Source organism: Coturnix japonica, chromosome 13 (genome assembly GCF_054131305.1).
Source record: "Coturnix japonica strain WE chromosome 13, WE-NBRP24, whole genome shotgun sequence".
In the NCBI taxonomy this organism is placed as follows: Eukaryota; Metazoa; Chordata; class Aves; order Galliformes; family Phasianidae; genus Coturnix; species Coturnix japonica.
In genome coordinates, this window is record NC_140675.1 from 12,283,101 (window position 1) to 12,299,055 (window position 15,955).

The 15,955-nt window shown below is 52.1% G+C and overlaps 2 protein-coding genes and 1 long non-coding RNA gene across 8 annotated transcripts; 2 read left to right on the forward strand and 1 right to left on the reverse strand.

Annotated features, from left to right (window-relative positions):
• Positions 1 to 61: 61 nt before the first annotated feature.
• Positions 62 to 6,004, forward strand: NATD1 (N-acetyltransferase domain containing 1). The gene is made up of 3 exons (XM_015876824.3): positions 62 to 320; positions 2,322 to 2,440; positions 3,127 to 6,004. Exons 1-3 carry the CDS (start codon positions 224 to 226, stop codon positions 3,241 to 3,243), a joined length of 333 nt encoding a protein of 110 aa, XP_015732310.1. The 5' UTR covers positions 62 to 223; the 3' UTR covers positions 3,244 to 6,004.
• LOC146758685 (uncharacterized) lies at positions 5,908 to 7,928 on the reverse strand. Its single transcript, XR_014933815.1, has 2 exons — positions 7,525 to 7,928; positions 5,908 to 6,194 (listed from the first exon to the last, which is right to left on the reverse strand). It is a non-coding gene; the product is annotated as an uncharacterized LOC146758685 (long non-coding RNA).
• A 581-nt stretch (positions 7,929 to 8,509) lies between these two features.
• Positions 8,510 to 15,115, forward strand: TMEM11 (transmembrane protein 11). Of its 6 annotated transcripts, none has more exons than XM_085513910.1 (6): positions 8,510 to 8,583; positions 9,560 to 9,658; positions 10,231 to 11,458; positions 11,748 to 11,955; positions 13,089 to 13,395; positions 14,196 to 15,115. In XM_085513910.1, exons 5-6 carry the CDS (start codon positions 13,286 to 13,288, stop codon positions 14,710 to 14,712), a joined length of 627 nt encoding a protein of 208 aa, XP_085370036.1. In that variant the 5' UTR covers positions 8,510 to 8,583; positions 9,560 to 9,658; positions 10,231 to 11,458; positions 11,748 to 11,955; positions 13,089 to 13,285; the 3' UTR covers positions 14,713 to 15,115. The 6 variants fall into 6 exon arrangements, with proteins under 6 accessions (XP_085370036.1, XP_085370035.1, XP_015732307.1 ...); XM_085513909.1 differs by having other exon boundaries at positions 10,231 to 10,547; positions 11,136 to 11,955; XM_015876821.3 differs by lacking the exon at positions 13,089 to 13,395 and having other exon boundaries at positions 10,231 to 11,955.
• Positions 15,116 to 15,955: the final 840 nt, after the last annotated feature.

The window sequence follows — 15,955 nt, forward strand, 5'->3', positions numbered from 1 at the left end:
CGGCTCCTTTAAGAGCCGGGCAAATGTATCAAAACAAAACGGCAGCGCTGCCATAGGCTGCGGGGCGGGCACGTGGCGCACAGCTGGCTTCCTGCGGCCAAGCACCGGTGGCAGCTCCCGGTGCCGCCGCTACGGCCCGGCCCGACCCGGCTCGTTCCCGGTCCCCGCAGCTCCCCGCAGCTCCCCGCTCCTACACGGCACAGTCTCACTGCCCGGCCCGGCCATGGCGCACTCGGCGCCGCTCGGCCTTATGGAGCAGGGCTGCCCCATCCAGGTGGAGCACGATCGGAAGCGGCGGCAGTTCACCGTGCGGCTGAACGGTAACGGAGCAGAGCCCCCGATCCGCCCCCTACCCCCCGATCCCCCCCTTCTGTCCTCAGCCCCCTCCTCCTGTGCCTTTAATCGGTGCCTCTCGGCGTCCCCGTGAAACCAGCCCCTCTCCGGTTCACCTGGTAAACACCAGCAGCCGGATGGGGTTATGTTGGATTCTTTTTCCTCCTCCTCTTTTTTTTTTCCTCTTTTAATTCCAACCGCTAATTACAAAGTGCAGCGGGAGGTGATGTACGTGGAGGTGAAGCTCCCTCCGCCCACTCGCTGCCGGCATTGGGATCAAATGAGGGCACCCTGTGCTGTGGGTGCATTGGTGGGACAAAAGGGGTCATTGGGGAAAGGAAATCCTTCATTCAGAGGGCGGTGAGGGGCTGGCGCTGCTCCCAGAGCACTGAGTGCCCAGCCCTGGAGGTGCCCGAGGCCGTGGGTGGGCCCTGGGCAGCCTGGTGGGAGGAAACCAGCTGATTTGCAGTATCTTCTCTGCTTTCTTTGTACGCGAGGAAATGAATGGTGCTCGGTGTTTGCCCCTTCATCCCTCTCCTCTGAGCCCACAGTGCTATGTGTGCTTCCTAATGCCTGCATCAAATCAGCACGTTGCCTTTTTCTTTGTGTCCTGAAAGCAGAAGCATTGAGAGCTGGAAGTAAAGCAGCTCATGGCAGGGACTGACCACGCTTTGTTCTCCTCTTGGAGAGGAGAGCAGAGAGAAGCTTGATGGGATGAGAGGGAATGGCCTCAGGTTGTGCTGGGGGACGTTCAGGTTGGATAGCAGGAACTACTTATTCTAAGAAGGAGTGACACTGCTGCCCAGGGAGTGGTGGGGTCACCATCCTTGGAGGTGTTAGAGCAGGGTGTGGATGTGGTTGGTGAGCAGTACTGGTGGTGGGTTGGACTAGATGATGATCTTGGTGGTCCTTTGTGACCTTAATGATTCTGTGATCCTTTGATTTGTCCTCAGTTTGGCTGTAGGTAACAGCACAGACAGCCAGCACAGCCCTTTTTGCTGGAGAGCGTCACTGAGTGTTTCCATAGGAAAACCAGAGCAGGCTGTGCTGGGACGAAAGGGATGATGTTGTGCTGTGCACCGAGATGGCTCTGTGCACTCCCAGTGCTGCAGTCACTAGATCTCCTCAGCAGGAAACTGCAGCTGAGCTGGGCCCCCTTGTGCTGTTCCAGAGTGGGGCCATCGGGGACAGCTGTGCCATCTCCACTCAGCACTGCATGCGGTGCATCTCTCTGTAGGAACATGCCAGGCTCTCTGCAGGGCTGTCTGTGTGCTTGGGGACGGCTCCTTGGGATTGCTGGCTTTGCTCTGTCCCCTTTTTCCCTGCCAAGGTTTGTAGCTATGGAGTGATGTGTAGGATTGCATCTGGGCTGGGCAGTGGGGAAGAGGTTCCTCCCCGTCCCCCATCCCAGGACAGAGAGGGCATAAGGAGGCGTTTTCAGCTGCAATGCAGCAAAAGTGAATGGATGGCGCTCAGCTGAAGCATGCAGTAAGTGCAGGTGAAGGTGGGGCCCTTCATCCTCCAGTAAGCACTGGGGGGAAAGGAAAAGTTTCTGTTATTTTAACTGAGTTTGTCTCATTGATGGGAAGCTTGTGTTTTGGAAACTCTTTAAGTATAGAATCTCTCCAGAAATGAGTTGAAGCTGAGTTTGGGCTCTGCAGATGGAGATGGAGGGGTATTATTAGCTCTCCTCTAATTTACATGTGTGCTGAAACTTCTTTCTTCCTCTATCTAAATTGCTGTGAGAATGTCAGGGTTTTGCAACAGGAAATGTGTGTGTCAGTGTGCACACACGCACCCCTGCACACCTGTGTGCACTTATGGGATACCCAGCTGTTGCAGTGTGTCCCTCCAGTCCTTCCAAGGTCCCAAATGTAACACCAGGCCTGGAAGCTTTGTCCCATGTTCTGGCCTGTGCTGTAGGGGGAAAAGAGCTGGTGCTCCCTGTTCAGCTTTGGCAGTTCCTCAGCACTCTCTCCCATCCCCAGGTTGCCATGACCGAGCGGTGCTGCTCTATGAATACGTGGGGAAGCGCATTGTGGACCTGCAGCACACCGAGGTGCCGGATGCCTATCGGGGAAGAGGGATAGCCAAACACCTTGCAAAGGTACAGCCACTGCCCCGGGGGGAGCTGCTTCTATCCGATGGAGGGGAGAGGTGTGGGGAGGTTGAGTGAGGCCCCAGAGGAAAAGGAGAACATTTTGGGGTGGCTCAGCACTCAAAAGGGAGGTGTTAAGCCTTCCCCCTGGGGGCTGGAGGGCTGGATGGAAACCTGTGGTCAGATGTTCCTATTTCTGGCCGCGAGGGGGGCTGGGTGAGTTCCAGCACGTCCTCTGCTCGATCCTCCTCCACTGCCAGCAGCCCTCGCTCCCACCCTGCTTCCCCTTGGGGCTGCTCCAGCATCTCCCCCCAGGAGCTGGGCTCCCTCGCCCCAAAGCTTCAAGGCCCACACGTGCCCTTTCTCTTCCTTGGGCCTCACTTTGGGGACTCTCAGCTGTGGGACTGCCAGCACAGTGTAGGGGCTGTGTGGCAACACTCTGGGGTTATGGCTGCTCCTTGTCCCTGTGGCAAAATGGTGGCAAAGGTGATATTTGCATGATGCAGATAGGTCCCTTTTGTGATGCAGCACATGCCAGGCTGTATGTCAAGGTTTCAGCTTTCCTCTGCTTGAACTGGGGACCCCGTGGCACTTTGGAGGCTGAAGCCACACTGCCCCAGCCCCCAGGACTCTGTTTTAGACTCTGTTTTAGGGGCAGCATGGGCTGTTTGTAACCCATCTGTGCTCTCTCACAGGCAGCCCTGGACTTTGTGGTGGAGGAGGACCTGAAAGCTCACCTGACTTGCTGGTACATTCAGAAATACGTCAAGGAGAACCCGCTGCCTCAGTACCTGGAACACTTGCAGCCTTAAGACAGCACTGCTCTGACACCAGCACTCCTGTTCAACGCGGCCTTCGCTTCTCTGCGGTCTCAGGAAACCCCCTCCCACACTCACAATTCCCTTTTGTTTTTTTTAAGTGTGTCTACGTGGTGCATGATCGTGGGCACAACCTCCTCTTCCCTGCCCATGTCTGAGCATGGCAGTGGCCACAGGCTGGGCTGGCTCTGGGCATATGTGCCCCCTCGGTGCTCTTTGTCCCAAGCCAGGAGCTGGAAGAGGATGATTTTTCCCACCAAACTCCACGACAAAACCAGGGGATACATCTGCACCTCATCCTTTCTCCTCTGCTTGGCGACAGTTGTGAACTTGCCAGGTGATGTTGATTAGGGGAAACTGTGGGGTATCAGCCCCCTTTCCTCCTGTAGCTGGGAGAGATGCTGTGGATTAAACCTCAAGGACCAGGAGTTGCTGGAGGAGCCCCAGCTCTGTGAGGTGCCAGTGAGACCATGGAGGCTGTGGTGGTGCCACCAGGACTGGCTGCAGAGATGCTGGGATGCTGAGATCTCTGCATCTGGAGAAAAGAGCTATGTAAGGAGTGAGCTTTGTCCATTGCAGCAGAGCATGCAGAGCTTATGCACAAAGTGGAAGCAATGCAGCTGAGTTGTGGATGCTGCTCTCTGCAGGTGCCAGCTCCTGCCCAGCCTTCTGGACATTGCCCCTCATGGCTGTGGGCTGCCGTTCTGCTCCCTGCTGCAGCAGTCACAGCTTGCCCAAGAGAAAAGCACCCACCGGGGTGGTTTCCTATAGCTGAAGAGGAAGGCTCCTCCCATCTCCCTCAGCTCCAGCCCTGCACCCAGCCTGTGCCCCACACCCTGACCTCCAAGCCATTGTTGTATCCAGAGAGCAACAGGGGTAAGACTGCTGGGACCTGGTCCCCTTTCCAGGGCTCAACCCTTGATCTGCCTACCTTGACGTGGCTGCTGTTCACTGCTCCCTATGGCTTTTGGGAAGCAGCCATGCCATGGGGCACTGCCTGCCTGCTTGCTACCCCTTCACAGCTCTGATCCTGAGTGCTGGCAGTGGGGTGGAACACCCTCACCGTGTACCATTACCTCTGCAGATAATGACAGCACAGCATGGTGCAGCATTGCCACTGTCAGATGTAGAGGTAATGGTGTGATGGCAGGGCTCTGCCTGGCTCCTCTTTACCCCTTCTTCTGCCTCACACAGGCCTTACAGGGCTAGACCTTAGGAGGTTTTCCCCCAGAGGTGTTGGGATTTTGCAGAGCCCTGGGGTTGGGCTGCAAGGGGACAGCTGTGACAGGCTCAGCCAGCAGCTAGGCAGAAGGAGATAAGGAGCCTTTCACCTGGAGGCCAGATCCAAACCTAGTTTATCTCTCAGCAGGGACTAAAGTTTACAATCTGTGCCACAGACTGAATGAATCCTGGGCCAAGCAATAGCTCAGCCCTTTCCCAGAGCCAGTGCAGAGTCCATAGAGGCAACGGCATAAGGTCTGAGCAAAACCTCTCGCTCTGTCCCTGCCCCAGTGCTGTGGGACCCCTGCTTGTCTGCACTGCACAACTTGGAACAGACCTGTGCCCAGCTGCTGCCCTGTTGCCAGTTCATGCCCCTCAGGAAAGGCACTGGGCTCAGCACTACCCCACATCTCTGCTCTCTTGCTGCCTATTTCAGACCAGCTGCAGCCTTTGGGATGGCTTTGAGGGACTGGGAGAGGGTCACAGATAATGAGCTAAAGAAGACATCTGGGCTGCTAAATGCTCACTCCTTAACTTGCAAACACCCGTTGACATCTGGTTTCAGGAGCAAGGCTGGCTCTGTTACAGCCAAGTGATAACACAACCATCCTAAAGTGAAGCTGAGCCATCTTCTGCAAGCCAAGATAAGATACCATTGTATCTGTGCTGCAGCGGGGCTGCGTGCTCAAAGAGATCTGTGCCTAGTTGCCTCCTAGGAGCAAAAGTGCAAGTGTGGTGCTACACTCAATGCTGGTTTGGTTCTGGTTCCCACTGTGGCAGTTCTCAGAAGTTTCAGTGTCCCAGCCCGGCCTGGAGCCCTTCATGCTGCTCCAGCAGGACCCCCGTGCTTCCTGGTGCTGGATCCCACGCAGCAATCGCTGCCTTAAATCAGGCACAGCACTTGGTTTTGCTGCTGCTTTCCTCTGAGGTGCTACAATTCCTCCAGTGTCTGACCTGACAGAGATGTGCCAGGTTCTGTGCCAACCGTTTTACTGCTGTTCCTGTTCTCCTGCCCCAGCCCCACAGCATTTGATGTCAGCAAATAGCAATACCCACAGGTCACCAGCAATGCTGCCATCCCTTGTTCTCCCACGAAGCACTCCCAGCTCACCCCTGCAGGAAGGATCTTCCTGAGCCCTGGGCTGCCCCTTGGTGCTGACTGAGCCTGGAGGAGCTGGGATCCTGGACTCTCTCCAGCAATGGCAGCGTGGAAGTGGTTCAGTTGAACAGTGAGGTCCCCAAACCCATTTGAACTGCAGACTTTGGTGGGTGGGGAAATACATATTGCTGTCAAACCTGCTTCCATATTGCCCAACTTGAAACACTCCCCTCCCCTCTCCACTTTCCAGAATTGTCTTCCTCTGTCCAAGGTTTCCGTTCTGTTGAATTCAGTGGTTACGATGTGCCTTTCCTTCTCAGGACCTGTTACAAATGACCTTTTTGCTTTTGTTTATGTCTAACATTTATCTTTATCCTTTCCTCTGTCATACTATAAAACACATATTGCATGGATTACAATAAAAAGTGTGGCTTAGCTGAGCTGCAGTGGTTGCTGCTCAGCAATTGCTGGGCTGGAGGTGACCAGGGGACCTTGGGCATCCCTGGCTCTGTCACCTGGGCTGGGTCATTCAGGCAGAGCCTGCTTCACAGGTCTTATCTGACAGCTCTTCTTTCCAGTCCATGTCCAGAGTGATTTTTGCTGCTTTGCTGCTGCTGGTTATTTTCTAGGAAAGTTAAACAATCTTTCTCATCCCCAAAACATCCAAGAAAACAAATCTTACAATTCTAACTCCAAAATCTTCCAGCCATTAATTACCATGCACGTTTGTGCCTTGGAGGAGGTGTGGAAAAAAAGGCTAGAGGCAGCAGATCTGGGGGGGGGAGGGGATTCACTGCTATGTACATTGGGATACACGACTGTCACCCTTCTACTGCCTGAACTTCCCTTCTAAAACCCTTTCCTGCAAGGAGGATCTTGTGCAGAAGTAACTGCATCCAGGCAGCAGGAGTGATGAAGGGCTCTGTTCAGGATGAAGGTGTTCTGGTGCATCTCTGCAACCTGGGGGCAGCCACTTGTCCTTTCATCTACCATCCAGGTGACTCCAGCTCCCTGCAGCCCAGCTCAGAGCTGGAAATGAGCAGGGAGGCTAAGGCTGGTGGATTTAATGTTGGGTTTTAGGGCTGGCTGTCTCTGCAATAACTGCACAGAGCTTGAGATGAGTGGGGTTACAACTGGCTCCTCGTTTTGCTGCTCAATCCTCCCCTGCTTACACAAACCAGTCCATGAGATTTCAGGCCAAACAGCCCTCGGCAGCAATCCTGCAAATTCAGCCTCTCCTGAGCTGGCACGGAACGCTTGCATTCATCTGTTTTAGATGTTTGAAAACATAGGCATGAAAACATTTCAGTAGCTGGTTAGTGGAGTCACTCTGCTTGTGCAGAGCAGGACAGGTGAATCAGAGGAACATGAGGTGCTTCCCTGCTGGGCCCTGCACTCCTTAGCTGGGAAGCACTGCCCCTCAGGCTCCCAGCCAGCGTTATTTACATGGCTTCCTATAGATGAGTGCAAGCCACAGAAGCTGAGGCTGGAATTGCAAGAGGCAAAAATCCCAAGGCTGCTGGATTGGTGGGCAGAAGGGGCACTGCTGCTTTTCAGTCATGATTTGACCCAGTATAACAAGTGACATGTGGCCCTGGGTTGCAATTTGAGCCTCAGGGAGCTTGGCATTAGCTCTTCCGGAGGGACAGTGCAGTGGCTGGGGTTATAGCACAAAGCTGGGCTGTTGCTAGTAACACGCTCTGTTTACATTCCACATTCCAGAAGGTCTGATGCTCCGACCTGCCCCAGCAACACCGCACGCACCACTGCACTGGGAACGTTTCCCAATCACCTCCTGCTCATGCAAATGCACTATTTACCTCCATTGAAAGAGCTGAACCCCAAATGATGGCTGAGAGAGCAGAGTGCAGGATGGTCCTGCGGTTTGGAAGCACAGCTTCACAGTGATGGGACGATGTAGGCAGTGATGGGTTTGCTCTATTTAGTTCCATTACCTCACTTGGAAATAATGTTGTCAAAATGAGGCATTTTCTAGGGAAGGGAGATGCAGAGACAACGCCGCTCTTCTGAATCGCGCTGTCAGTCACTGCACTGTCACGGGTTACATGGCCCCTCCGATATGTTCCCTCCTGCTTCTCAGAGGTTTGGTGGCTGCTGGGGAAAACAGAGAGAGCAGGATGTTAGAAATGAATGGGGAACGGCACAGGGAGGGGCTGATGCTTCCCAGTGTGTGCTGATGGCGGCACAGAGTCCCTGAGAGAATGGCTGGTTGTAAGGGAAGGCCATTGAATGGGAGGAAGGCTCCTGATGGGGCACAGAAGCACCACAAACACCCACAGCTTGATGGCAGCGAGGCCTGCTCTATGAGACCTGCTCTATGAGACCTGCTCTATGAGACCTGCACTACGAGACCTGCACTACGAGACCTGCACTGTGAGACCTGCACTGTGAGACCTGCACTGTGAGACCTGCGCTATGAGACCTGCACTGTGAGACCTGCACTATGAGACCTGCACTATGGGACCTGCACTGTGAGACCCTCACTATGACACCTGCACTACGAGACCCCCGCCCATGCCGCCCCCCGGCTGCTGCCCTCCTGGCGGTGCCGCGTTGCAGGCCGGGACCATGGATGACGCTCCTCCCCCGTCCTCCCGGCTCCGCTCAGCTCTGTTGGCTGCTCTCAGCAGTCGGTCGGTCGGTCGGTCGGTCGGTCGGTGGCCGTGGGGTCACTTTGTGCTCCGCAGCTCCGCACTAACGTCAGGAACCCCCGACCCGCTCCGGCCCGACCCCTCCGCTAACACAGGGGACTACGCATCCCAGAGGCCTAATCGGCCGTACGGCGGCGCGGTGCACTGTGGGAGTTGTAGTCCTCGCCTGGGCGCGCCCCTCTGTCGCTGAGCGGTTCCGGCGGCCGCACGCACTGCATTTCCCGTGGGGCAGCGCGGCCGGCCTCGCGGCGGAGACATTTGCGAGTGCAGTGTGTCCAAGATGGCGGCGTGGGGAAGGAGGCGCGCTGGGCCCGGCAGCACCAACAGCGGCGGCCGGGAGAGGTGAGACCGCGAGCGGGGCGGGGGACGGGGCGCAGCTGGGGGCGTGTGGGGAGCGGGGGGAGCGGGGGGAGCGGGCTGCGGCCAGCGGGGATACAAGAGACCGTGAGGCGAGGGCGGGGGCGGCGCTGGGGAGACAGCGGGGCGGCCGGGGAGCGGGGCTGTGGAGGGGAAGGAGGGCGGACAGGGAGACTCGTAATGCGGGCGGGAAGGTCGGAGCGGCCATCGATGTGTGCGACCCGCGGGGCGGGACGGGACGGAGGAGGGAGGAGGCACCGGGGAGACGGACCCGTGTGGGTGGGTGTGAGGGCCAGGCCGCCAGGGTGACCTCCTGAGAACCGCGCTCAGGGTTTGTGCCGCTTCGGGGCTGGGAACAGCGCTGGGATTTGCTGAATCCCGGCTGAAAGGAGGAAGGAAGGAGCTGAGGGAGCTGCTCGCCGAGCTGCTTTAAAGTCGGTCCTTGCAGTCGGCTGAGCCCCCTCAGCCTCGCTGAGCACCGTGCTGCCTCGCGTATTGTGCTCCCTGCTCTGCCCTGGGGTGGCTGATGTCACCGGAGCAGCTGCGTGTTCATTGTGAGGAGCAGAGAATCACAGCATTCCCCGAGGTTTGCTTTTGTCCCTCTGCCACACCCGGAGACCGATATCCCTTTGGTTTTTATCATTATGGTATTAAAAGTAGGTTTTGGTTTCTTTTATTCCCTTTTTGTAATCCGAGAGGTTTGTATTTGATGGTGCTGAGCAGAGCCACGAGCAGCCCTTAAAATCACAGCGCCAATGTGAAACACAGAAAGGCTGCCTCTGTTCAGGGAGTTTGCAAGTGATTGAATTGGAAGAGCTGATGGAATGACTCCCTCAGCACGGCTTATATAAACAACTCCAAATGCTGCCGAGCACGGTGGCGCGGTGGTAGAGCTGTCTGCACCCCTGCTGGCACCTACCCCAGTGCTGAGCACACGAGGTGAGGAGATCTCACATTGTAGGCCTGCCCTGCCAAGGGAGGTGAAGAACAAATACGGGAAAGAGCGCTTGACCTCAGTGAAAATGATTCTTCCAGGAAGAAAATGGATGCAGGCTTAAAAGTGAGTTGGCACCCTGTGACTTTGTGAACCATACGGTGTTCCCATAGTATAATGCCATTGTAGTTTGTGATGATCTTTAAGCTGTGATTCCTCTCGATCTTGTGATCAAAAAATACTTATTCATAAACATGAGGTGCTTACTTCATGAACCTCCAGCATCCCTTATTTTGCCTTTTACAATGAGAAATATGTGGCTAAGTGCACGAGAGCACAAAGTGACACACGGTGGGGCAGCAGGTGATCTGTGTGAACGTTCCACCGTGGAGCAATGTTTCACAATCCTTATCAGCAGGCAGTGCTTCTGTTAGGTGTCATCCCATACAGACCTGCCAGGAGATGCTTTTAATAGGTGCTGGGTGACGTCAGCTAAGGAGCATGCCTGCCTTGTGATTGCAGAGCTGCAGGTGCCTGTGACTGAGCCACTGCCTGGATCAGGGGTTAATTCTCCATCACACCTACTGGGCTGGTTTGGCTGCTGGCAGCGCAGGTTGTGGACATGGTGGCTCTGACAGACCCGATGACGTCAAATGATGACGTAGGCTTTCTGTAAGATGAATATGGTTTTCTTACAGGATTCTTGTCCCGAGATGCATTCCTTTCAACTGAGTGTGCTAATCCAGCTTTCCTCATAAACGAGCTGCTTCAAGGTGTTTTTGGAGCTGTCAGCCAGCTAGTCTGAAAAGACATCAGTGTGTTGGGAGGTGGTGGCAGAAGAATAAGATACTGTCTGCTCCAAGGAGGTTTCACCAGCTTTCACTTAAAAGTAAATAAATTCCTTTTAAAAAGTCCAGCTGCTGCCTGTGGAAATTTGTATCCCTCCCTCAATGACTTCGTTGATACAAAGAAGTCTGTAATTGGTCAGAAAGTGCTTTTCTCAATAGGACTAAATGTAAGTACGTTCATTTCAAAGGATATTGGCTGTGAACTCCAGCTGGCTCTGTGGGGGTGGTAGGGAAAAACCTGAAGAGAAGCGACTAAATATTTGTTTTTCTTCATTCTGGATAGACTCTTTAATAGAGACTATCTGAAGGGGATTGTTAATTTGTGCAGCAAAACAACTTTTGATACAGAACAGACACTGAATTGTACTTGGGGTTTTTTGTATAAAATGCAGCGTGATGACCGCCAGCACACAGACAAAATGCCATTTGTTCTGCTTGGAGATGTGCTAACAAACTGCAGAAAGAAAGGCTCTAATGGCATCGCTGCTGGTCGTGCTGGTCCCTCTGCACCCTTAAGGAGCTCTCTCCTTTCACTACCTGCGCTGCTCAGATTTCTGGTACTCTGTTTGCTTACAGCAATGATTGACCCGTTTCCATTAGCCTGGCTAATCATTAGTTGGCTTAAAAATGACGTCTCTTTTTGCTCTAGTGGCTAGAGTTTCTTTTGTTATGGTTTGGTGATGTTTCCCTTCGTGTTGCCTTCCCTTGCCAAGATCACACTTCTGTTCTCCCATTCTCTCCTATTTGTATTTAAGGCACAACCTTTGATTGGAGGTCCTGTGTTACCGCTGTGCTTTTCCTGCTCTTCATCCACTTCAGTGCAGCCATCATCAGCCTGTTCAATTGGCCTTGAAGCCTGACAGCAATAGTTAATGGCCTGAGACTGGCAGATCGTGCAGAGCTTTGGTGGGGAAATGACTGGCGAGGTGTTTCAGCTGGGATTTGTTAGTGCTTTGTGTGTCCCATGTTCTGCAGCCGTCTCAAGCAGAAAAACACTCCGTTATCAAATACAGCTTTACATCTCAGTGGGAATGCTCCACCTCAAAGCCAGAGCACAGTTCTGAGAAGGATTTAGGTGGTGTGTGAGTCAAGCTCAGTGTATTAGAGTATGAATTTGTGTTGCCTCATGTTTTTTGACACAGACTTGGATGAGATCAATTAACGACCCCCAGCTGGGTGTGCTTTGGTCATCTGTAATGTGCTTTTTCCTGCAGTTAGCACAGCCAGCATCAGGCCCCTCCATTGCTCTGCTGCCCCAGCTTTTCTGTGTGTGCTACTTATGACAAGTGTTATCACGCAGCTGCAAGCCTCTCCCTGCTTATTTATTTATTTAAGTACTAATCAGACTGGTTTGTCTTCATTTATAGTTCATCTGAGCGCACGTTCGGTGCTGTGAGCAATACTGTTGTCAGAAACATCCTTCTTTTAAAAACAAAAACCTCTGCACAGGAGGCCAGCCTTGCTTTGTGCAGATGGAGATTGTTTCTAAGTGTAACCCTGAGTGTTTTGTGGAATTGAAATGGTTGGAGGGCCTGAAACCCAAGCCAAGGAGAGCAGGAGTGTAAGGGAAGCCAGGTAAATGGCCTGCTGGGCTTCTGAACGTTTGGGACTTTTGGGACTAGATCCTCTCTCACAGTGGTTATTGATGAAGCTTTTAAGTAAAATGGAGCTACATAAAGTGAGCAGATCTTTGCAGCTGGTGGGTGCCAGTCTGGAGTGGATTGCATAGTTGTGCATTTTTGTCATTGCTTTGGGGGTGGGGGGCAGCACGGCAGGCACTGAAAGGCAGACTGTGCAGCCTGCAGCATTTCAGCAAATCCAAGTGCTTTGATTGGGTTTGTTCATGTGCAACTGCTGTGTTCAATTGAAAGGCTGCGTTAGGAGAGATCTGGCTTCAGGTCCCCGGTTCTGCTCTGCGTGCCAGCAAGCTCTGAAAACTTTTCAAGCCATCATTCAGCCCATGCATCTCAGCTGCATTGGGATTTCAGCTTTTCCTTCCTCTAAAGGCAACCAGTTTGTAGTAGAAATAATATGCAATATCCCACTAGTTCTATTACAGAAGTGGAGACCCTGTTATTGCATTGCTGACTAAGTTTTCATTCTTTGCCCTTTGTTTTTTGGATTGTCCACCTTGTCTGTTGTGACTCCAGCACTACAGTAGGAATTTGATCCAAGCTGTATCCTTACCATATTAGTGCAGCACCTGCTTAACTAATTCTGCCTAATGTTGAGAAAGAGTTACCTACAGAATGTAGCTTCTCTTGGAAACGTTACCTTAAAAATCCAAGCGCCGTCTGACAAGGTGATGGCCTTACAGAAGCCCCTGCCATACTCAGCATTCAGGTGGACTTTTATTTCCCTTTCTACCTGTGAACAGGCCTAGGGGGAAATGCACTGCAGAGAACTCAATAGCTGGCTTCTAAGTGGAGTTTTCCTTGTGGTTTTTGTTAATACCAGCCAGACTCTGGAAACTGCTTATTATTCTGCTCCGAGAGAAGCTGGTTCATCTGATCTCCTGCTGTTTGACGTGTTTGCCACTGTTCACAACAGCAGCCACTTCTGGCAATGGCTTGTAATTTAGCAATATACTTGATTACAGATGGTCACTGCACGATGCCCTCTGCAGCGCGAGCAGAGCTGCACATTAAGGGGAATGTCTGGTACCACAGCAGCTTGCAAATATGTGTTTTCTCTCCATTATTTTCCAGTGCACGCACACAAGTGCCGTTGTGCCAATGGAGCCCGAAGTGCCAGCTTAATTCTCTGTTTCAGCCCTCTCGCCTCCCAGCACAAGGAGGATCTGAATGTAGCTGGGATGAGGCTGTTGTGTCTGCTGTGATAAGGACAAACCCACGTGCAGTTCACTCTCCTGCTGAAGGAATCTGCTTTAACCTTGAGAAGCCACATGCTCAGTTTTGTTCTGGTTAACACAAGTGTGTCAAATAGTTACTATTTCTCAGAGGGGAGTATTTTCCCATGTTTCAGAGGGTGGGTTTTTACCCTTTCTCAGTGCAGGTAAACAGTTGTAATTCCATTTCTGAGCTGTTACATTAACATAGCTAAGGTGATGCGTATGAAGGAGGTGGAAGTGGAAATTCATGCAGGTTTTTGGTAGCTAAGAGCTGGTGGATGTGGAGGTTTTGGGGATCTGCTGTTGGCAGGGAGCAGCTTTGTCTTCCCTGTTACATTCTGCCTTGGTTTGGAAATTGAAACAATGATGTCTTCTTGCTGCTCCCTGTTTGATCAGAGGGAACGTTCTGTAACAAATGGGCTGCTGTGCTGTGCTGCCTCTTGCACCTTCATTTCCAGCTGCATTTCTCAGCCCTCGTTGTCTCTGCAGGCTGAACTTACTGTGTAGGACTGAAGACAAGCTGTCCTTGTGGCAAGGAGGTGGTAATTCCAGAGAGAAAGTCACCTTCAAATGAAAAGGTTTCTTCTCAAACTCTCACAATGCAGTTTGCCTTCATGTGGTACGAGTCGTTCACCTTGATTTCATTCATTAATGCTCTAGAGAAACTGCTGTGGCACTGCGTGAGGATCTGATCCAGGACTGCAGGCAAGCTCCTGCTCTCCCAAGGTGTTCTCAGTTTCTCCAGGTTAGGAAGATGTAAGGAACAGTTTGCCTCAGTTTGGGATGACTTCCTATGTAAGAAGCATAATTAGCCGATGTGAAACTGATCTTGATTTGGAAAAGCTGCAGTGCCTGAGTGACCTCGAGGGGCTGCCCTGACTTTGGGTGCTTTTCTCTCGAGCCATGTGGGTGAAAAATCTGTCTGTAAGTGCTGCAGTTTTAATTCTGTTTTTCCCGTTGGCAGGGTCACCTTGTCCTCCACAGACTGTTACATTGTGCATGAGATCTACAATGGAGAGAACGCTCAGGACCAGTTTGAATACGAGCTGGAGCAGGCCCTGGAAGCGCAGTACAAATACATAGTGATAGAGCCCACTCGCATCGGGGATGAGACGGCCCGCTGGATCACCGTTGGGAACTGCCTGCACAAGACGGCCGTGTTAGCGGGCACCACCTGCCTGTTCACCCCTTTGGCACTACCAGTAGATTATTCTCACTACATCTCCCTGCCTGCTGGTGTGCTGAGCATGGCTTGCTGCACCCTTTATGGTATCTCTTGGCAGTTCGATCCTTGTTGCAAGTACCAAGTAGAGTATGATGCCTATAAACTTTCCCGGCTGCCCTTGCATACACTCACCTCCTCCACTCCGGTGGTACTGGTGAGGAAGGACGACCTGCACAGAAAGAGACTGCATAACACGATAGCACTCGCTGCCCTGGTGTACTGTGTAAAGAAGATCTATGAACTCTACGCTGTATGACTTCGGCAGGGAAGAGAGAAGCCTACAGAGACAAGCGTATTAAGACTCCCACAGTAACATTTTGGTTTTCCTCTTTGAGAAGCAGTGGAGACTGGCAAGGAGTTGGTTTAATAGAGCTGTTATTTTTAAATAACGCATCACCGGTTGCACCAAGGTTTTTCAGTTCTTTGTTACACTTAAGATTTGGATGTGTGGTGACTTGAGAGCTGTATGTTAGCCATGGGGAGTCCAGTCCAGCAGCGGAGTGTCAATGAAAGAAAGATAGATAAAGGGGGAGGGTGAGAGCTTTTTTTTTTTTTTTTTTTGGTCTTTTTTTGGAACATTTAAGTATATTGTTTAATTGTATTACACAGAACCAGCCAGACGTTATCATTGACCATTAAAGGATGAGAATTTCAAATGATTTTGCTCTCTCGTTACTGTTCAGATAGTTCCCTTCTGTAGGTGTTGCTGTGGTGATGATTAGATCCTTATGCCCACACTCAGGCCTGACACACCTCTCACCCGCAGCACTTGGCAGCAGCATCCAAGTTGCCTCACATTTGTCTATTGAAGGAATTGTTGGAGCATGGGGGTGCTTTTCTTCGTGCTTCATTAGTTGTGTTTCTTGAAAGAAGGTGCACTAACTAGGCCAGCATTGCTGTCTTTTGGGTAGTGGCATAACCATGGGTGCTGGGTGCTAGAGTTCTCCAAATCCTCCGCTGCCCTGCCCTCCTCCCGCTACTTGTTCCTTTGCACAGTGATGATCTCAACGTGGTTTCCAGCTAAAACCACATTCCACTAAATTGCTGTAATTCTTCCTAACATGGATACATCTCCATTGAAGTGCGCTGTACCAAGTGCAGCTGAGGACTGCCAAGCTGGGAGCTCAGCTGTTGTACGTGTGCTTTTTCACTGCTGTGCCCTGACCACACAATTCCTCTGGTCTGGCTTGGAACATGAACTTCTGGAGCTGCCTCCTGCTGCTGCTTCAAGGCATCTGGATGACTATGACTGCACCTTGCCACGGTGTTAGCTGAGATTCTACAATTCAGTCTGCTGCATGAATTAACTTTTAGCTCAAAGAAGGGAAAGTGTTTACTGTTTTGCAAGGTCTGACAGTCGTTTGTTAAAGACAGGAGCTTGCTTTCTATCTATTCTCCTCCTACCAGATGGAAAATAGGTGTGGCTTACTTTTATAATGCCAGCTTAGCACAGCTTCAAGGGTTATGATCTGAATACAGCAGCAAAGGCCTGTAATAAA